The following is a 22970-nucleotide window of genomic DNA, read 5'->3' as shown; positions in this document are numbered from 1 at the left end:
ATTGATACCTAACTGTATTCCTGGCATTTCCAGGTAGTAGATTAGCAATGAACAACATAAACAAGGTCTCTCAAGTTTCCTCAAGGAATATCTACTTCATTGGTCTTTAGTACATACCTGATTTTTTATCATTACATCTGAAACTGTTTAAGAGTCTGCCACTTCATTTCCCAAACATACCTTTATTTTGATGATTTCAGTTAAAATGATATTGAGGTTCTAGAATTCTGGGGTTAAGGTGTTTATACTTGTTGGTATAGGAGACGAGATGGGAGACACGTAAAGAAAAGTTTATCTTAGAATTTGTATGAAGAATGGATTTGAGGGAGAAGGAACTAAAGGCAAACAGATTGGCAGGAGGCTACTCCAGTGCTACAACTGTAAGATCAGGAGAGCTTGAAATAAAACTTGGCAGTAGGAATAGAAAAAGATATATGTAGGAAATGAAGGGAAAAATAATATGACTTAGTAACTAATTGGATTTGAGTACAAAGGAAGGGATTTGTCTATAGTTTGTAAAGAAACTGATGCCACAATCATTAGAAAAAATCTATATTGGAGGGGGGATGGGTTCGATACCTAGTCTCTTAGCAATTAAATAAAGATGTAGAACTAGAGGTCAGGGCTGGATAAGTAGATTTGAAGATCACTTAATTAGACCTCATAGTGAATGTCATCCATGTGGGTGATCAGTCTATTCATTTCACAAATATTTATTCAGCATTTCATTGAGCATTTCATATGTACCAGGATTTTTACTAGGTTCTAGATTTACAGAGATAATGTATAGTTATTGCTGTAACAGAACTCTTAAGCATAATAATCACTGATTCTCTGTTCTGTGCCAAGCACCATTCTAGATGCTAGTAATGATTGATTAAAACTCCAAAGTCCATATACTTAGGGACCTTATATTCTAATGAGAGAAGATAAATAATAAACGACTTTTAAAAACTACAACTACAGGGAAGGAAGGAAGTAGGGTGGTATAATGAGGGAGTAGCAGCTACTTTAGATAGAGTAATTAGGGAGTGTCTTTGAGGATGCTACATTTGACCTGAGCGACCTGATGTGTAAAAATTTGCCAGACTTTTAAAGATCCAGGAAGAGTGTTCCCAGCAGAGGAGACAAAGTATACAAGTCCTTGAGATAGGAGAGAAACTGATGTGTTGTAAGAATAAAAATTGGGAGACAGAAGATCAGTGCAAAGTAGATGTAGGTAGATGCCAGATGTTTAGGGTCTTCATAGACTAAGAATTGGGAACAGTTGGAGGGCTTTTAACAGGGGAGTTGGCATCATTTGATTTACCTAGGGTAAATGTTTTGAAAGAAGTACTATGCACTATAGAAGCTAAAGAAGAGTTAACTAACACAAAGTGGGAAAGCATTTACAAAGACAGAAAACAAAAATCTAATAATCAAATCTTAAGCAGTGTCCCATGGGTAGGAAGAGAAAGAAGGTTTGCCCAAAAAGAAATAAAAAACTTTGGGTTGGGGGAGAAAAAAAACAAAAACAATAAACTTTGAGTTGAGCTGGATCATACCTTAGATAAACATCATAGAAGCTTATCCGGTGAATAATTGCAAGAACGGTGAGATGATGAAAATCCTGTTACATGTGGAACAATTGAAGAAAAATGGGAGTTTTAAAAGTCTGTTAAAGAAGAAATTTAACAAAGATTTGATAACTCTCTTTAAAGTTAAAGTGAGGAACATGTGGGAAAAAATTAGTGGAGCTCACTGTTAAGTTTACTAGATGGGTCTTGATTTTCAGAGAAGATTATACTGATCAAATAGCAATGTTTGCCAAATTCTTGGAGAAGTCATAAGTGGCAAGCTATAGTTCCATCCTTGGGTTGACTGTATATTTCATGGCTGTAGAGGACAAAGCAAAAGTCAATGGATGGCAGATTTTATTTTAGTACAAAGGATAATATGTTTAAAAATGAAATGAGCTGATACAGAAAATAGTAAGTTCTCTCTCAATAAAGTTGAATGAGCAATTGATAAGAGATTTTAAAGGAATTCTTTTAAAGGTTATACTTCTAAAATTTTTTTTCAACTCTGATATTTTCTCTTTCAGCATTGTTACATGCTATAAATTAGCTGTTTAAATAGACCAATATAATTCAGTCAAGCCACTACTGAGGGAAATAACAGTTGAGGTTGTTAGTATAGATAGATAAAATTTTTATGTCTAATTATATTTGTATCTTCTTTTTAAACCATGTGAATACATATAAATAGTTATGACCATAAAATGTTTCTCTCAGTTTCCATTCATTTTTAATGTGAATATATTTGCTGCAATGAAGCCAGGTAAAATGGGTTCATTGTCCATCTGCTACTTACTAGCTTTTGATAGTAGACAAAGTACATAACCTTACTACTGGGCATTTGTTTCACCCTCCCTAAAATAGGAATAAAATATGCAGTTGACCTTTGAACAACACAGGTTTGAACTGTGCAGGTCCACTTAATATGTAGTTATTTTACACTAAATTATATGGATGTATTTTTCTTGTGATGTTCTTAATGATATTGTTTTCTCTAGCCTACTTTACTGTAAGAATGTAGTATATTAAACATATGACATACAAAGTACAGATTAGTTGACTGCTTATGTTATCAGTAAGGTTTCCAGTCAACAGTAGCATATTAGTAATGTTTTGGGGGAATCAAAAGTTGTACTTGGATTTTTCACTGTTCAGGGATCGGTTCCTTTACCCTTGTGTTGTTCAAGGGTCAACTGTAGTCTTTACAGGACAGTTAGGAAGAAAAACTGGGATAGTGTATATAAAATGCCTTGTGTTGCCTGGCTCATTTTAGCCACTCAATGGCATTAGTTTTTTCCTTAGTCATAGGCTTTGATGTGTGGGTGGCTATGAATTTAAGTATAATAGAAGAGCATGGTAGGTAATAGGGAATTAATTGGTTCAATGTCTTTTCTTTCATTTCAGAGGCTACGTAAGGTAATTATAAGATTTTTGATGAGTGATATGATCAAAATGAAACTCCTAAGAGAATTTTTGTTAGAGGGAAAACAGAAGATTTCTCTTGTCACCAGGTTATTGCATTACAGAGTTTAATATTTAAAATAGAACTTAAAAGTAATAAATATATACTTACTTACATAAATATAAAGTAAAATAGAACTCAAAAGTAAGTTACCATCATGCTGTAGTTAAGGAAACTGAGCACCAGAGTGGTTAAATATTAATAAATTTCAAAGCTGATACTATACCTCAGTGCCCTTCAAAATGGATGCTCTTTCCTCTATGGGATGGAAGATGATGAAAACCTGAAAGAGAAAAAAAATAATTAAAAATTACCCAGACTACAAGCTTAGAAAACGATAAAAACTGATAACTTTTGATCAGTTGTTTTTTACTTGCAGTTGTGATCGTCACCTAAAAATTGTTTTTTCATGACTTCAGATATTCTTCCCACTTTGGAGCAGTGCCCCTTTGAAAGAGAGCTTCTAGGCTCCTGATAGGCATGTTAACTTTTCCCTAATTTGATTATAAACTTCTCTTTGGCAGAGACTGCATTCCTTATCATGATAACTACTTGTGTTTACATAGTATATTTTACTTTTGCATGTGCTTTTTACCCTTTTACTTTATCCCTTATATTTATAGAATATTTATTTATGGAAAATGTTTATTGAAATATTTATAGAAAATGTTATTTTAAACTGTATGACGTGTTCATGCCTAGCATTTTGCCTCAAATGTCAAGTTTCTTTTCTACAGGATTCTGGAACTAAGTTATTTATACTATTTCTATCCTTTTCATGACACAAAGATTTGTAGATCTTTGTGGGGGGGTGGTAAGATACTCTGGAAGTGATCTAGACCTACAATAATCTAAAAAAGCCCAAATTATGTTCCTGGGAGGTCAGGGCTCTGTAGAATGTCTTAGGAAGCAACACGGAGACATTTTTGTTTTTGTTTTTGTTCTGGGTAAGATGTCATTTGGAATTTGCCACTTAAGAAAAACAGGCTTTGAAAATTGCTGATGTAATTTTCAGCCCCCTCATTTTACAAATTACTAAGGATATTATGGCCTAAGGATTAAAAAACTAGCCTAGAGTATAATCCAGGATTCTTTTTTTTTTTTTAATTTTTACTGAAGTATGGTTGACACAGTGTTACATTATTTTCAGGTGTACAGCATAGTAACTCAACAAATCTGTAAGTTATTGTTCTGCTTATCACAAGTCTAGCTACTTTGTCACCATACAACACTGTTATAATACCACTGATTATATTTCCTTTGCTTCTTTATCCTTTTATCTCTGTGACTTATTCATTCCATAACTGTAAGCCTATTATCTCCCACTCCCCATCACCCATTTTGCTCATCCCCTCAGCCCACCCCAATCCCTGTGGCAACCACCAGTTTGTTCTCTGTATTTATGGGTCGATTTTTTGCTTTTCATAATCCAGGATTATTTTTTTTTATTAAGTAATCCAATTCATGACATTGAGATCAAGACTCACATGCTTCACCAAACTGAGCCAACCAGGTGCCTCAATAATCCAGGATTCTTAATGAAGTCTCCTGACTGTTCTATGTGCTTTCCATTCTTATCAGATTACCCGTTTTATATTTTCTTATAAAATTAGATTCTTATAAATGTTTACTGTAAATGCAATAACCATGTAATTTCCCATTTTCCCTGAATTCCCTCAGTCCTCCTGGGGGAACAAGTCATACAATAGGAATACAAAGACACTGCAATTTCTTCTGTGTATAAGCCGGCTGTTTTGAACATACTGTCTAATCAGGGGCACTTGGGTGGCTTAGTCGGTTAAGCGTCCGACTTTCGCTTCAGTCATGATCTCGCGGTTCGTGGGTTCGAGCCCTGCATCGGACTCTGTGCTGACTGCCAGCTCAGAGCCTGGAGCCTGTTTCAGTCTGTGACTCCCTCTCTCTCTGACCCTCCCCTGCTCACACTGTCTCTCTCTCTCTGTCTCCTAGAAATAAATAAAACAGTAAAAAAAAATTTTTTTGAACATACTGTCTAATCAGAGATACTGGTTTTTTTCTTAAAATGGACAAGGATGCTAACTGGCTCAGTTGACTTGATCTGAGGTTTGTGAGTCCAAACCCCATTTGGGGCATAGAACCTATTAATTTGTAAAAAAAAAAAAAAAAAAAGACACTACAAAAGTATTTACCCTTTCTACCACTTTCAGATTCTACTAAATGTTACATCATACTCTCCTCTAAGGCTGTGTGAGTCCTCTGAGACCGTGAACTATGTATATAATCTACTTTTCTTTCTTTTTTTTCATCTCTGACATATCTTAATCACCAAACACACTCCAGTATTCCTTAAGAGCTTTGGTTCTTCACTTCAACATCATTATGGGGCATTAAAAAAAAATAAAAAAAAAGAAAACCCTCCATATGTAAACAACCCATGTAACATGGTATTATTTCAAACTTCTTTGAATACCTCAGCTACACCATACCTTTACTGCTTGTCATTTTAGCAATGAATCATTCTGAAATCTTAAATTTGATATGTCAGACTTTCACCAAATCTTTTATTTCCCTAAATGAAATAATTACATAAAGCACCTAGATTAATGACTATGCAGATAATGCTTATGCAGTAAATGATAGCTTAAATTATTATTGTTATTCCTCTGGTCTCTTATTACCACAGAACTAGATACTTGATCAAATATTGTAATTTCCTTAATTCTTCATGAAGAGGGTGAAGAAGGGTCCATTAGCCCCTTACAAATTTCATTTTCCTTTCTGTGTACCCTAAAACCAGTGTTACCCTAAACTGTTCCCTTACTGATGCTCCTACATCAAGATCCTTCAAACTTATCTTTATATTAGATCTGTCTTGGAAACCCCCAACAGCAAATCAGTCCTACCATCAGTCTTTTCAGCTCTAATCTACTGAATGCTGCTGAAATATTAATCATACCTATTGCTATAAATTTTAGTTTCTGACTTCAACTGGGCTTGTAAAAGTTGTCCTGCATATCAGATCTTTATCATAGCCTTATCAGGAGCTTTTCTTTCACCTATCTCTTCAAGTCTTCCATCCCACCTCAGACCCCTTTGTTTCCATTTTATAGATAAGATTAAGATCATTAGGGTGCAGCTTTCTTTCCTCTTATCACCTGCAAATATTTCTGTATCTTCCTCTTTGGTTTCAGAGAAAGAGGTCTCATTCTACTCTGTAAGAGCCTGTACACATTCCATTTGTCCTTCACTTTCCATTCTTTGTCATCTCCTAAACCCTGTTCCATCAGTTACTCCAAATGTTGCCAGTAATTTTTTACCTCCTCCTTGCTTCTCACCTCTGATCCTTACTGCATATGTTGACATTTCTTCCATTAAAAAGAAATTGTTTTGCTTCTTCATAGCTCTTGTTGACAGGACTCTTTCAGAGACGAGATTCTTGAAGTAGTAATTTGTGCTCACAATCTGTTCTTCCTCATCCTCTCATTCATTATACATCACACTGAAACTTCTGTTGTACTAGGTTCTTAACCACACACATTACACATAGTATCATTTAATCCTCACAGTAATCTTACATGTGTAATCATTATCACTGTTTTGGGGATTACCTAGGTTCCAAAAGGTAAATAGCTTTTCTTGGCCAAACAGCTAGAAAGCAGTGGTTCCAGGAATCATCACAAGAATCTAATATCAAAGCCAGGTCTTACCTAAAACCAGTATGTTCTTTTTAATAGTGGGCTAACTTTTCTCTTTGTTTCCAATATAGATTTTCTTAATCACATATCACAGTATTAATAATAAAAACTGACATTTACTGACCACTGACTATGTGCTGATCTTGTGTTAACTCTTAATTTTCACACAATGCTAGGCAGTTGATACTATTAATATACATATTTTGCAGATGAGCAAAATGAGGCTCAAAAAGGCTAATAACTTGCCCAAGGTCACAAAACTAGTAAGTGGTGTAGAGCTAAGATTTTAACCTATTTTTTTCTACAGAAATTCATTAAGTATATAGCACTGGGCCATCTTGGTTTTAGAGGCCTTGTTTTTAATTACTGTATTGCCTGATCTGATCTGACCTCTACTCCTCTATATTTTTAAATCCTTTCATAGAAGCTTATAATTTACAGGTTAAAGACCAAATGCTTTTGCAAGTCATACAAAGCCCTTCATGACCTGTCTCTGCCCATCTTCTCCTCTTTATTTCCCAAAGCATTCGTACTTCTGTTCTAAGCTTTAATTAGATGAAAATATTTCCTATCCCTACAATATACTATATGCATGTTTAACTTTGTACATTCTTTCCCCTTTGACTCCTGTGTTCTCTCCTTTATTCTTATAATTTATATCCAAAAACCTAATTTGAGCAATTCTTATCTTTTCTGATCTTCCTACTACCTTCCCCTTAGGAAAAATTGGTCAGTTATCCCTTTTGTGTCATTATGCCTATTGTATATGCCTCTCTTTTGCCAGTATTGATTTACATTTCCATCTCCCCAATAAAACTATGATCTATTTGAGAACAGGACCATATGTTACTTCTCTTTGTATTCCCATAACAGTACTTAGTATAGACATTCATTAAATATACAACAGAATGACTGAAAATAACTTATACAAGAAATATTTTTAAAACTAAGAAGGTTTTTTGTTTTGTTTTTTTTTATAATTTCCTTTTTTTTTTTTCCCCTACTTCAGCTTATGCAGGTGACACACTCTGGTTGGAACAGTGATCCCCTAATAGAGTCCCAAAATGACACAATTAGAATCTGAGGGGAGGAGGGTCATATATAATTTCAAAATATCTTCTTTCTTACCTGCTCCCACCCTCCCACACATAACTGAGTCTGACTTACTTCCTTATGGCTTACGTGTTACTGTTCTGTAGCACACTATAGACATTTTAGCCTTTTTCTACCTCTCCAATCTTTAAAGTAATGTGCAAAGGCCTACATTTAGCACAGTGAGAAATACAAAACAGCAAGAAGCATTCTTTCCATAAAGGACTCTATGCTCTAGTAGGTTTAAAAAACACAGTTGGAGACAGAATTAAAGACTATTAAATTGTGTTTCAGAAGCTTAGGGAAGAATTCTTCCAGCATGAGCATGCATCAAGAATTTAAAAATACATGAGGATACAACCACCATGAGTAAGCTGCAATAGATAATGGGATTATTCATTATAGAATATAAAATAAATGTTTAAAATATTTAAATAATAGAGGAATTTGAAAATGTGAGCATAGAGTGAGTGACAAAAAAAGACCAAGCAGAATTTTTAAAAAAACAAATAGTAGACATCTGAGATTATCTTCAAAACAATTGGGGGACCGTTAGTCCTCAGTTGTTGAAGAGAGTGAAATAAAACTTAACAGGGGCAACTGGGTGGCTCAGTTGGTTGAGCATCTGACTTTGGCTCAGGTCATGATCTCACGGTTCGTGGGTTCGAGACCCACGTCGGGCTGGAGCCTGCTTCAAATTCTGTGTCTCCCTCTCTCTGACCCTCCCCTGCTCACGCTGTCTCTCTCAAAAAAAAAAAAATAAAACATTAAAAAAAATTAAAAAGAAATAAAACTTAACAAAAATCAGAAATATATTTTTAATTGGAAACTAAGTGGATGGGTTAAATAACAAAAGAGTTAGTGGATGGAGGATAGAGCTAAAGAAGTTGCCCAAATGCAACACAAGGCAACAAAGAGATGAAAAAAGTGAAAGAGAGGCTAAGAGACGGGAAAAACAGGATGAAAACGACTAACACACTAAGTGGAATTCTAGAATGAGGAATGGAGAAAGTGGGGCAGTGGTGAGATCTGAAGCAATAATGACCTAGAATTTTCCAGAATTAATGACAAACATTGAATCCTCAGATTTCAGAACACAAGTCCCTAGAAGGATAAATTAAGAGTTATACATATCTAAACTCAAGAGAAAGACCTCTGGGCTGGATTTAGTCAAGAATGCCTTTGTGAGGAAGATAGATGTTTAATTTTGTCTTGATGAAAAGAGAATTGGACTGGTACAACAGAAAAACTATTTGAAATCTCATATGAAAATAAACATTTTGGCTGGGGAATAAGATATAAGATTAGACATAGGAGCTATGTATGTAAAGACACAGACAGAAAAAAATTTAAAAGGTTTGGAATAATAGGGAGTCTTTGGAACTTTTTATATAACTTAATTGATAAAGGAAGCACTTTTATACAAACTCTTAAAACACTAGTTTGTATCATAATTGTTTACTTCTCTCTTAGGAAGAGCGCAGAATCACTCACATCTATAGGAGGCAGACTTTTCAAGCAAAGATCATAACATTATATTCTCTGCTGTCTTAGTCTCAATCTCTCCTCTCTGTATTTCCCATCCTCCCCAACGATCCTGAGGTTTTCCTCTTTTTGTCATATTCGGTCCAGCTGGAAAATCACCCATATTGGACTCCTCAACTGAAAAGAGATACTGCTGTTCCCTGATACGGTTGTTTTTTGTTTGCCCCTAGTAGATTCCAGTGGTCTCCTTTCCCTGGCCTGTGCTTTGCCCCTGGAACCTGATATCTGTGGACTTGAACCACTAGGCTCTGACTTACAATAGGTGACATTGTTAGGAGGTGTGAGGATAGGAGGAGAGGGAAGTCAAGATGTTTGTTTCCCTTTCCCCTTCCCTATTTTCACAGCTTGGTTCAACTATGGCTACGGCTCCTATAGGACAGTCCCTTTTTCCAAGGTCCAGTTCTCATTGGATTATGATAACTATTGCCTCTTACACATTGAGGCGAGGGGTGATAATGGATTTCTCCTGTTGCTAGATGTCAGTTGTTTCATCCTTGTTGGTTCCTTAACCTTAATCACACCTCTATAAATAGCCAGTTTTTAAAATTCAGAGTCTTTGAGTATGCAGCTTCTTTGCTGCTGAGACCTTAACTGATGTTTCTTAAGGTTGTGTTCTCTTGAGAAGCCCGTAGAAGGCCAATTAAAGAAGAAACAGAAGACCAGTTGATGTGATCTACCATGTTGTATCTTTACAAAGTCTTACCTTTTCTTGGTTCTTGAATTTTCCATGCTCTGCTTCTTGCCTCCTCTCTTTTGTTTTCGGCAGTGCAGCCTAACTTTCATGTTCTTCTATTAGAGGTTCCCACACTTCTCAATTTACCTCATCCTCAGTGTCCTGTTGTTCTTTGTTTTTACAATGTGTGTCCAGGCCAAAAGAAATATCCAACGATTCCATTTATTAAGAAGTATTTACTGAAGCACCTGGTAGCTCAGTTCATTAAGTGTCTGACTCTTGATTTGGGCTTAGATCATGATCTGATGGTTGTAAAATTGAGCCCAAAGTCGGGCTCTGCACTGGGCATAGAGTCTGCTTAAGAGTCTCTCTCTCCCTCTTCCTCTGCTCCTCCTCCACTTGAGCGTGTGTGTTCCCTCCCTTTCTCTCTCTCTCTCTCTCTCCTCTCCTCTCCCCCCCCCAAAAAAAAGTGCTTACTAAAAAATTTTCTGTGCAGCAAAGGAAACATCAAGAAAATGAAATGGCATGCTACAGAATGGAAGAAAGTATTTGCAAATCATATCTGATAAGGAGTTAATATTCAAAATATATTTAAAAAGTCTTATAACTCAGTAACACAAAATATCTGATTAAAAATGTACAGAAAATGAATAGACATTTTTCTAAAGAAGACATTCACATAGTCAAAAGGTGCATGAAAATGTACTCAGCACCACTAATCATCAAGGAAATGCAAGTCAAAACTACAATGAGTTATCACCTCACACCTGTTAGAATGGCTGTCACCAAGAAGATAAAAGATAACAAGAGTAGACAAGGATGTGGAGAAAAGGGAGCCCTGGTGCACTTCTGGTAGGAATGTAAATTGGTGCAGCCATTATGAAAAACAGAATGGATGTTTCTCAAAAAATTAAAAATAGAACTACCATATGATTCATCAGTCCCACTCCTGGGCATATATTCAAAAGAAATGAAAACAATATCGAAGAGATATCTGCAGTTCCATGTTCATTGCCACATTATTCACAATGGCCAAGTTATGGAAACAACCTGTCAATGCATGAATGGATAAAGATGTGAGATATATATGGAACATTAGTCACCCATGAGAAAGAGGAAGAAATCCTGCTATTTGCAACAACATGGATGGACCTTGGCAGACATTATGCTATATGAAATAAGCCAGACAAAGACAGATACTACATGGTATCATTTATTAAAAAAAAAAAAAAAAAAAAGGTCAAACACATAGCAATCAGAGTTGCCAAGAGGTAGAGGGTGGGGAAAACATGGAGAGGTTGGTAAAAAAGTAAAAACTTCAGTTATAAAATGAATAAGGTCTGAGCATCTGGTGTATAACAAGGTGACTATAGTTAATAACACTATATAAGTGAAATTTACTGAGGTGATGGAAGTGTTAATTAGATGGGAGGAATCTGCATACTATATACATATATCAGAATATCATAATGTATACTTTATGTCATAATTTGTCAGTTATACCAAATTTAAAAAGTAGTTTCTAAAAATATACTTATTTAGTACTTATGTTCTAACTAACTAGTTTTTTTGAGTGAAAAAATTGAAAGAAAAGATACGACTTTTACTTCATTTTTGTGTAACCAGTACTTACAAACGGAGTATGTCTGACTATTGTAAACTATATAACTTCTCAAAGCATAAACACCACACTCTTACACATTGATTTTTCATGTGGAAAAAAACAATTGTTGAAATCCCAGTTTAGCAAAGGTAAGATGTCATCAGAAGGAATGTGGTACATTCTGATGTTGAAATAGAACTTACCGGCTAAAATGAGCAAATCTTGATGCTGGCGAGGATATGGAAAAACGGGCACCCTCCTCCACTGTTGGTGGGAATGTAAACTGGTACAGCCCCTCTGGAAAACAGTGTGGAGGTTCCTCAGGAAACTAACAGTAGAACTCCCCTATGACCCAGCATTAGCACTGCTAGGAATTTACCCAAGGGATACAGAAATGCTGATGCATAGGAGCACATGTACCCCAATGTTCATAGCAGCACTCTCCCCAATAGCTAAAACTTGGAAAGAGCCTAAGTGTCCATCAGCAGATGAATGGATCAAGAAGATGTGGTTTATCTATACCATGGAATACTACATGGCAATGAGAAACAATGAAATCTGGCCATGTGTAGCAACATGGATGGACCTTGAGGGTGTTATGCTGAGCGAAATAAGTCAGGCAGAGAAGGACAAATATCATATGTTTGCACGAATAGGAGGATTAGGAGGAACTTAACTGAGGACCAAGGGGGAGAAGAAGGGGGGAAATGGTGGGGGAAAGGGAGAGAGGCAAACCCTGAGAGACTCTTGAATGCTGACAAAAACTGAGGACTGATGGATGTGGGGGGGTGGAGGGATGGGCATGGAGGAGGGCACTTGTGGGGATGAGCACTGGGTGTTATGTGGAAACTAATTTGACAATAAACTATTTGTAAAAAAAAAAAAAAAAAGAAAAGAAAGAAATAGAACTTACCATGAGCTAATATTTCTTAACAGTGTCCCACAGATGTCACTGTGTTTCCTTTGTAAAATTAAAATTTCCTCCATTGTCCCAGAGTTCCTCACGAACAGTTTGGGAACTTCAGTCTTCTTTGTGCTTCAGTTATTTTTATGCTAGATGTGTGCCAGGTTTTTTTAATTGAAGCACATTTTTAAGTTATTCTCCTTCCTCTCCTACATGTAGGGCTGATTCAGTGTCTTTTTTTTTTTTTTTTTTTTACCTTTTTCTGTTTACTTTCAAGGCCTTATGGAGACTTCAGACAAGTCTTACAGGTGCCGTAGATCTTCCACAGTTTTTTCTTGGACCCTAGGTTCAAATTAATATTAAGACCAAATGAAGCACAAATTGAGACAGTTTACCAGTACTGCCCATCAGTAGCTCAGATTATACTGCTCAGCTATTTTAGTGGTGGTTTTACTCCATCTAGATTTTGTTGCTCTTACAGTTTGACATTACTTAAAGGATGTTCTAGCTTTATAGAACTGCCCTGCTTCATCTGAAAAATTGCCAGCAAATGAGCAGTCACACAGTTTAAATTCTATCAGCATTAAGGACATCTCTTTATATAACAAGTATTTTCCTTTTTAGGTGCTGTATCCCCGCCTTACCTGTTCAAATCACACTAGAAGTTAGAGACTGAAGTAGGTTCAGGGTTCCATGAAACAGTGTGTTGAGTATTGACATAAAATAACAATCTGCTCTAGATCACAGTCACCCTCCCCTTTAAATTGTGGAGGTTTATTTCCCAAGGAACAATGCAAAGTAACAAAAAGTGAATAAATTTATCCCTAAAACCTCAAAGTAGAACTCTTAAGAAAGCTAGCCTAAGGCCTTGAGATCACTTTCCATCTCAGATCTTAGATTTTTCTAACACACTTCAGTTTAAAGCATGGAATGAAAAGAAAGCAGAAACAGAAATGAGTCGATATGTTTTACCAGAGTGGCTAAAATAAATACAAGTAAGGTTATTGGACCTCTTCTCATCCAGAGAAAGATGTAATCTTAACCATATGTCAAATGTTAGCAGTGTGAAAGTATAAGTAAGAACTTCTTACAAGTAAGCACTAATTCCATCCCCAGCATCTGTGTCCCTTGCATCTGTCTTTATGATCCATCACAGGTCTTCCTCCCTGATGTGGTGAAATAAGGTAGGAGGAAGTAGACCTCTTCTCTGATTGAAACAGTGTAGTGTAAGTTAACAGTCCCTGCTTCTGTTACCCATTCAGTTTTTTGCCAAAACACTTAAACTTTTAACTTGAGTAGATGCCATTTGTTGATCTTTAAAAAAAATTCTACTCATACTTCCCCTTTCATAACGAGTATTAAGAAATGAAGAGGCCCTTGGTTCACATATTGCCATGTGTGACCTGGCACGTTGTGTCTTGACTCATTTTTTTTTCATGTTCTGTTTTTTATAAGTGTTGTATTCATTTGCAACAACTAATTATTTAAAGTCAGAAGATTTGTTGGGTGTACTAGGAGCTTATGTAGTAGGCATAAGTTCCTAAATTGAAAGTTATTATATGAAAGAAGTAATTTATTACTTTGTTGAGCCTCGGCGGGGGGAAATGTTTCTCTCTTTTTGCGGATGGTTTGCAAAATCATAGAGAAGTCTGGTGCTTTCTAATTAGAATGGATGTAGATTATAACATATGTAGAGTTAATGGCTTGACCCCCAACTTACAAGCTGTGTTCTACTCTGCTTATAATTATGTTCTAATTGATTGTTAAAGTCTTAAATATGGGGTTGCCTGGGTGGTTAAGTCAGTTGCGTGTCCAACTCTTGATTTCAGCTCAAGTCATAATCCCAAGGTTGTGGGATAAAGCCCCACATCAGGCTTGGCACTGAGCGTGGAGATTCTCTCCCTCTCTCTCCCTCCTCTCCATTCCTCTCTCCCACTTGTGCACTCTCTCTTTAAAATTTAAAAAAAAAAATAAAAGAGTGCACTTGGGTGTCTCAGTTGAGCATCTGACTCCCAATTTCAGCTCAGGTCATGATCCCCCCCCATCATAGGATCAGACCCCACATTGGCCTCCATACTAAGCATGGAGCCTGCTTGAGATTCTCTCTGCCCGTCTCCTGTTCATGCACGTGCACGCGCTGTCTCTATATATAATTAATAATAATATAGTCATTAAAGCCTTAAGTATGTTTTTCAGATAAGCATTATTTTTAATGATTATGGTAATGATCCATAATAATGATAATGGATATGGTATAATATACTTGTCTCTAGTTTTTGGACATTCACGTTGTTGCTAACTTTCTGCCTTTTGCAGGGAGGACAAGGGGCGGCTGTTGTAGTAAATGAACATCTTTTTGTATAAACTTATTCTGAATTTCCCTTTTGCCCCCTACCTGCACAGGCCCCTGCTATCACTAGTCCTATTATTACCCAGTGGTATTCTTCTGAAGATTAAATGACCTAATACTTTAAAGTGCTTAGCACAGTGTGTGGCACACTATAAGTGCAGGATAAATGCTATTTGTATACCATTCCCTCTAATTCAGCATGGGGACAAGGAAATACGACAATTTGAAATGGGTTCTTTGAGGAGAGCACTGAGGTCTTTAAGCAATAGCACAGCAAGTGATACCAGGTAGAGAAGGAAAATCTGAAAAACTGAAGCTGTTACATGCCAAAGAGTCTCTATGGTCATTAATCTGTATTGGTCTTTCACAGATATGTATTCTTTATATAAAAAAGAATATCTTAGCTAGAGATTGTGGGAATATAAATTTCTTCCTTGGAGTTAAAATATATAAGTTTGTTAAAATAACAGATAATAGAGAAACATTACAAAGCACTCTTTAAAATAGTGCACCTTTTGTGTGTGTTATTTTTGTTTGTTGTATTTGTATTTTATATTTTTTGTAATATTTTATTCAAGTGTGTGTCCAATCATGTCTTCTCTGTTTTTATTTTTTTTTAATTATCCTAGTCACGTGAACTGGAAATTTCAGTTTATTGGCGTGATTGGCGATCTCTGTGTGCTGTAAAATTTCTGAGGTTAGAAGATTTTTTAGACAACCAACGGCATGGCATGTGTCTCTATTTGGAACCACAGGGTACTTTATTTGCAGAGGTAATAAATGTATTTTATTAAATGTGCATCACTATACTTGGAATTGTATATGTAGGCATCGTGACATAGAAGTAGAAAGTGAATTAGGCTGAACAATAAACAACTTGAACCTTGGCCCGACTCTACTACTGCATAAGTGTATTTCTTTAAGACAAATCATTATCCTCTCTAGGTCTGTGTTTTCACCTAGAAAATGAGAAGTTGGGCTTAAATTATATCTTAGATTCTCAAGTTTTCAATACTTAGAAGTTTAATGAATTTCATGAAGCATAAATCCAAAGCTATATTTATGTCAACTTGAATTTTCTTCACTACAGGTTACCTTTTTTAATCCAGTTATTGAAAGAAGACCCAAACTCCAAAGACAAAAGAAAATTTTTTCAAAACAACAAGGTATTTACTAAGGAATCAAATATAATTTCTTTTGGTGTATTCTTAAATGTAGAAAATCTACCTTTAAAAGTAATACCCAACTTTGTTTTTTGTTTTCCTTTTATTCATTTCTAACTTTTTGTTAAGGAATGTTTCAAACATATGCATAATAGACTAATACAGTATACCATCACTCAGCCTCAACAGCATTCAACTCATGGCCAGTTTTGTTTCACTGTATTCCGTCCACATACTATGTTCTCAGATTATAAGAACCAAACCTAGAGGCACCTGGGTGGCTTAGTCGGTTAAGCGTCCGACTTTCGCTTGGGTCATGATCTCACGGTTCGTGGGTTCGAGCCCCGCGTTGGGCTCTGTGCTGACTGCCAGCTCGGAGCCTGGAGCCTGTTTCGATCTGTGACTCCCTCTCTCTCTGACCCTCCCCTGCTCATGCTTTCTCTCTCTCTCNGTGCTGACTGCCAGCTCAGAGCCTGGAGCCTGTTTCGATCTGTGACTCCCTCTCTCTCTGACCCTCCCCTGCTCATGCTTTCTCTCTCTCTCTCCTAGAAATAAATAAAACATTAAAAAAAAAAAAATTAAAAAAAAAAAAGAACCAAACCTAGGCCTCATATTGATTCATCCATAAATATAGTTAGTATCTCTAAAAGATAATTCTTTTATTTTTAGAGAATTCTTTTTTAAAACTTAGCCACATATCCTTCCTATACTTGAAAAAAACAGTTCCTTCCTATTTATTATTAAAACTATTTTCACTGTTTTGCACTAGCCTAATAACAAATAGTTAAGAACTGTTTTTAAGTTGACAAATTTTGTTTGTTCTTCATAAATTATAAACCAGTGAATATGAATTTTTAAATTGTGGCTTTTGGTAATATATAAAAAAAATACTTAAGCTATTTTCTTTACTCACAATATCCACAGGCAAAACATTTCTCAGAGCTCCTCAAATGAATATTAATATTGCCACTTGGGGAAGGCTAGTGAGAAGAGCTATTCCGACAGTAAATCATTCTGGCACCTTTAGCCCTCAAGCTTCCGTGCCTGCTACAGTGCCAGTGGTTGATGTACGCATCCCTGAACTAACACCTCCAGCTGGGTATGTGTCTAAGATTTTTAAGCAATGCTTTTATAAAATAGTTACTGCAACATTCATGCCTACTGCTTACAGTGGGTCTATTAAAAATCTGATTTTTTCCAAACAGTATTTTGAAATTAGTGTTCTGCTTACTTTCAAAAAATCAAAATAAAATTGTTTGCTTTAATTTTAAAGCTATTTAAAATATATGCTTTTGATTACTGTTTTTGGTGAATTGTTTTATCTTCTATAAGTGATTCTACAGTAACCAAATTGGACTTTGATCTTGAACCTGAACCTCCTCCGGCCCCACCACGTGATTCTTCCCTTGGAGAAATAGATGAATCTGCTGAATTAAGAGATTCGGATACACCAAGCCAGGCAAGGCATTTTATACCTTGTATAATTCCTTTTCACCAAATGAATTACCAATAAAAGCATCAGAGTGAATGAGGTGTACATTTCAATTAAAAGTTGCCCAGGTGAACTATGTTTTTATGTTTCTTATGAGTGATACATAAAACCTCTGGATGCTCATGGGCCAGTAGAGATTGAATAGGCTGATGAAGCTAAAAGCATAGGAGCATGGTTGATGTTAGATGATATGTTGCCTCACACACGCTTAATCTTCTAACTTCGTTAACATGATTTCAGAATATGCATTGAAAGTGATGATAATGTGTGCATTTTTAAATTTTTTGGCTAAGTGTTCTATAGAAATTAACTGTTAAGAATGAATGTCCATTATCTGAATTTTACTTTTCTCACTAATATTTTTATTGACTTTTGACATTTTTAAATTTCATCTTTACCAAATAAGTTTTCTTAATGTTTCTATGATTTAATGAGTATTTAACATTTTATAGGATTCAGAAGCTGTTTTTGCTATTGAGAATGACAGAAATAGTATACTTCCAAAATCTCAATCTGAATATGAGCCTGATATTCCTCAACCAGGCCTAGGATACAGTGGTATTCGAGAACTTGAGGATAGAAGGTAAAGAATATATACACAGCTTTGCTACTACATGTTTGGTCGCATACTTTTGCCCTATTTTTAATGACATACTGTTTTCAGATCTCAACAGATGTTTCAGTTTAATCTACAAGACTTCAGATGTTGTGCTGTCTTGGGCAGAGGACATTTTGGAAAGGTAATCTTTTAAGTTTTCTTGGAATGACTTCAAAAGTAATAACTGAAATAGAAAATACCTATTTTAATCTCATTTCAGGTGCTTTTGGCTGAATATAAACACACAAATGAGATGTTTGCTATAAAAGCCTTAAAGAAAGGAGACATTGTGGCTAGAGATGAAGTAGACAGGTTAGTTTTTTTTTTAATGAAATTGTTTATTTTTCTGAAGTTTTAACATAAGATCATGAAAATTGATGTATATTTTATAACAACAAAACTTCCCATTTTTATAACACGTGAAGAAACTAAATGTATCTGTACTTGACATAAGGTAGGCATTAATTATTGTTTTTCTTTCTAGTCAATTTCTCCTTATGACACTTTACTGGTTAGTGTGTACCAAGGAAAGATGATGAAATGTGTAAACTAATTCTGTTAAGATTTTTATAGTTGGAGATGTTAAAGTGTTTATTTATTTATTAAACATTTATTTTTGAGAGACAGAGACAGCATGAGCAGGGGAGGGGGAGAGAGAGAGGGAGACACAGAATGTGAAGCAGGCTCCAGGCTCCGAGCTGTCAGCACAGAGCCCGATGTGGGGCTCGAACCCACAAAACAAGATGATGACTTCGCGTGGATGCTTAACCAACTGAGCCACCCAGGTGCCCCTAAAGTGTTTATATGGAATGTGATTGGGCGATACTATTTCCCATTTCGTATTATAGAAGTAATAAAATGTCATCTATAGGTAATCTGCACTTAATTGAGTGGTTAATATATTCTGTTTTATAAAATACACCTATATCTATTTTTTCTTTCATTTTTCTTAAAATCGCATTTTTTAACCAGAGCATCTTACTTTTTCTGGGTTTAATGAGTATAAATTGATATTGATACATCTTTATATACAGCTTTTAAAATGCAGGGACTTTGGGGACAGTATTATAATTAGGTTAGAGAATATGCTTTAACAGGGTGACTACATAGAAAATTATTGTATAACAAGTGGCATATTTATGTGCTCTTTTTTTACATTTTTTTTAACATTTTATTTTTATTTTTTGAGAGTATGTGAGCAGGGGAGGGGCAAAGAGAGAGAGGAAGACACAAAATCCAAAGCAGGCTCCAGGTTCTGAACTGTTAGCACAGAGCCCTACCTGGGGGCTTGAACCAATGAACACAAAATCATGACCTGAGCCGAAGTCGGATATTCAACCGACTGAGCCACCCAAGCACCCCACAAGCAGCATATTTATTACAGAAATAGACTTTCCGTTGATATTTGACAAGCAGGATTTTTCTTAAGTCACTTGGAAGCACCAGTTGATATTAATAGAAGACAGTTCTGGATATAAAAAGAGTCCGGTACTAAGAATGAGAAGACTGATTTTTCTACTTCTGGTTGTTTCTTCTTAATTAAGGATTTAACCCCAGAGCAATTCACTGAACACCTTTAAACCTCAGTTGCCCTGCATATTTTAAAACATTTTTTTGGTGATGCTTGCCTTAATGAATTATATTAAATCCCATTAAGAGTGTGTGTGTGTGTGTGTGTGTGTGTGTTTGTGCGCACGCGCGCACTGTTTTTAATATTTTACGTACACACGCATTCACATACCAAATTGCTATTGTTAATATTTTTTCCATTATATGGGAAGTTCTTAGAATTAGGATAGATCTTGAAAATGAAGTTTTCATTTATGTTAAAAATTTTGCCCTTTGGATTTGCCTATTTATTTTTTACCTGTTTTTCTTACCACTCAATTATATCAAAATAAACTCTTTCTTGATATGTATAACTATTCAGAAAGGATTATGCTGTATATTTATGCAGTATTCTGTGCATCATATGTTTAGAACTATATTTTACAGAAGTAGTTGGTTAAAGCAAACCTTTAATCACACTGTCAGTCTGTTTATAACTGCAATAATAGATGGATCAAATACTTTTCTTTTATGGAAGAATGTTTCCTTTATTCCAGATCTGTGAACGGTAAATGCATTGTTTTCCAACTACCTCTGTTAATCTCCAATGATTTGTATAGCTTTTTGCTACGTTATTACTACTTTGAGTCAAGTCTTTATAGAAGAACACTTTCTAATTAAATCTAACAGAATAACATTAATATTACTATTAATGAAGAATGTCCAGATCTGAAGAAGTAGCTTTAGCCAGGATCTAGGCTGTTACCCCTACTGAAAATTAATTCACCCTTGTTGAAAAGTTGAGTTACCTAACTTCCGTTATAGATCCACATATTCCATAACATGGAAGTAAAATAACCTCCAGTAGGTATAAAAACAGAAATGGAAAATTTCGATAGAAATATGAGAAAGGCAGCAAAAAGGAGCAGTTAGGGCACCTAGCTGGCTCAGTCAGTTAAGCATTTGCCTCTTAATTTCAGCTCACATCATGATCTCACAGTTGTGAGATCGAGCCCCACCTCTACCTCCACGTCAGCGTAATAGCTGCTCAAGATTTTTTCTCTCCCTCTCCCCTGCTCACACACTCTCTCTCTTTCTCTCTCTCAAAAAAAAGAGAGCAATTAGATGAAGTCAAGAAAAAATAATTTAGGAAATTAAAAAATAAACATTTTTAAAATAATATATATTTATAACTTGTAATTCTGAATAGTATACAACTCAAATTAAACTAATAAGCAGAATCCTTTATATTCTCTTCCTAATTCATCCTTTTAATAGATCCATAGACTTCAATGTTATTACATATTACTGACTTTTGTTTTAAATCAATTTTTCCAAAATATTTGATGCTACTTAATATTTTACTTCAAAAACTGCCTTTTTAAAAAGACAGATTATAGAAAATTCCAAATCAACCTCTTTTTAAAATGGAAATTATGAACTAACTCCAGAGTAATGTAATTCATGTACAAAGATTACATTCTCCACCTACCATTCATAAAACGTTCTCTGTGAGTCCCATTTATGCCTAGTCCTGAATAAGAATGATCAATTTATGTCCCTGTAGTGCCTCCTCACTCAAGCTTCCTTTTCTTACCAGTTCATATTTCAAGACAACAGAAGAGGGCTGGAAGTATCATTTTGCAGTCATAGAACAAAAGCACATCTAAACACATTATATATGTGCCTATATTTATTTATATTTTAAAATCTATATATAAATATGATTGAATCCTAAGATCTTAGCTTTATTACCAATGTTGTTTTCCAGTGACCAAAATAACTATTTATACAAGTTTTCAAGTTTCTAAAACATCTCATAAGGTACTGAACTTTGTGTACATAAGGAAGTACACAAAAAATGTTAGGATGGAACTAATCACGGAAATAAGACATAAGTGCATTAGTTATGTAAATAAAAGAGGCTAGATATGTTTGAGTTTAAAATAGTACAGACAGTAGCAGATCAAAGAAAGGGGAACATCATGGGGTGTTGATGGGTTTAGGTAAGGCCTTATAAAGACTGGATTTGTGCTCCACTTTGGCAGATGGAAAATACTTGGGAATATGAAGAAAAGTTAAATGACAATTTAGAGGGAAATGTTCTGGATAGAAGGAATAAAATTTGAAATTTTGAATAAGGTTGGACTATTTCATGAACTTTTAAAGGAAATATACAATTTAGATAAGGCTGGGGGAAGTTAACTCCTAACAGGGTAACTTATTGGTGTGCTGCAAAATGCTTAAAATTATTGTCGTAATTTTGGTCTATAAAAAGCCTGCCTCATTTACCTAAGAGTCTGAGACATCTATCCAGTCTTCATCAGTATTGCTAGTCCTCATCAGATCATTCCTGTGAATGGCATTAAGAGCCACTTTAAGAGGCATTCTGATCAGCGATTCTCAATCTTTTACATCATTTACATGTTTAACACAAGTCTAACCTAATACTTGTCTATGAGAATTAGTGATTCACCCATAAATATACAACAGTAGACAATGCAGAGACCAGGTATGTCATCTAGTTGAACCCAAACATCTTGTCATTTTGTTTTTATTTTTCCTGAATATTTTTTCTGTGGTACCCAAAATTTAGGTTGATTTTGGAAATGTGTTATTTTAGAAACCATCTCTTAGATCCCAGTTGGACGTTATTTTCCAGTAAATTTTGATGGTGATGAAAATCAAAACTTCTATTAACTTTTTAAAAATCTTTTATGAATTTATTTCTAATAATGACTTAATTTGTAATAACGTTTAGAAACCTTGCCAAATATATGTAGACGTAAGCCTAAAGCTTTAAAACAAATGTACTGGGGTTTCCTGTTTCTGAGTATGTATAAAATTATAAACAGATTGTGTGAAATCAGAAGGTAAGAGTTTGTCTAGAATGTGACCTTATTAAATGGAGTTTAAACACTATTTCATAATAGCTGCATTTACTGCCAGTATTTATTTATTTATTTATTTATTATTATTATTTTTAATGTTTTATTTATTTCTAGGAGAGAGAGAGGGAGACAGCGTGAGCAGGGGAGGGTCAGAGAGAGAGGGAGTCACAGACTGAAACAGGCTCCAGGCTCTGAGCTGGCAGTCAGCACAGAGCCCGACGCGGGGCTCGAACCCACGAACCGCGAGATCATGACCTAAGTGAAAGTCGGACGCTTAACCGACTAAGCCACCCAGGCGCTCCGCTGCCAGTATTTAAAACTGAACAGATGTTTTCATAATCCAGAAGACAACTATATTAACATAGCATTAAAAATTCCATGCTCCTCTACACAATAGGTATACTCTTAAATGTTTTCAA

General features: G+C 35.3%; 1 protein-coding gene and 1 long non-coding RNA gene across 3 annotated transcripts in view; one reads left to right on the top strand and one right to left on the bottom strand.

Annotated features, from left to right (window-relative positions):
* PKN2 (protein kinase N2) overlaps positions 1–22970 on the top strand; it is a 135894-nt gene that overhangs the window by 91658 nt on the left and 21266 nt on the right. For both annotated transcript variants that reach the window (XM_039216633.1, XM_039216634.1), the window contains exons 9-15: positions 15489–15632; positions 15950–16025; positions 16947–17121; positions 17355–17481; positions 17967–18097; positions 18179–18254; positions 18333–18424. In XM_039216633.1, the coding sequence (XP_039072564.1) occupies positions 15489–15632; positions 15950–16025; positions 16947–17121; positions 17355–17481; positions 17967–18097; positions 18179–18254; positions 18333–18424 (821 nt within the window). The remainder of the gene's footprint in view (positions 1–15488; positions 15633–15949; positions 16026–16946; positions 17122–17354; positions 17482–17966; positions 18098–18178; positions 18255–18332; positions 18425–22970) is intronic.
* LOC120219768 lies at positions 1746–4529 on the bottom strand. The gene is made up of 3 exons (XR_005525385.1): positions 4506–4529; positions 3245–3301; positions 1746–1875 (listed from the first exon to the last, which is right to left on the bottom strand). It is a non-coding gene; the product is annotated as an uncharacterized LOC120219768 (long non-coding RNA).

Source organism: Hyaena hyaena, unplaced genomic scaffold, assembly GCF_003009895.1.
Source record: "Hyaena hyaena isolate Hyena2069 unplaced genomic scaffold, ASM300989v1 scaffold_648, whole genome shotgun sequence".
NCBI classification, from domain to species: Eukaryota; Metazoa; Chordata; class Mammalia; order Carnivora; family Hyaenidae; genus Hyaena; species Hyaena hyaena.
The sequence above is the reverse complement of the archived record's forward strand: the minus strand, read 5'-3'. Positions and strand labels throughout refer to the sequence as shown.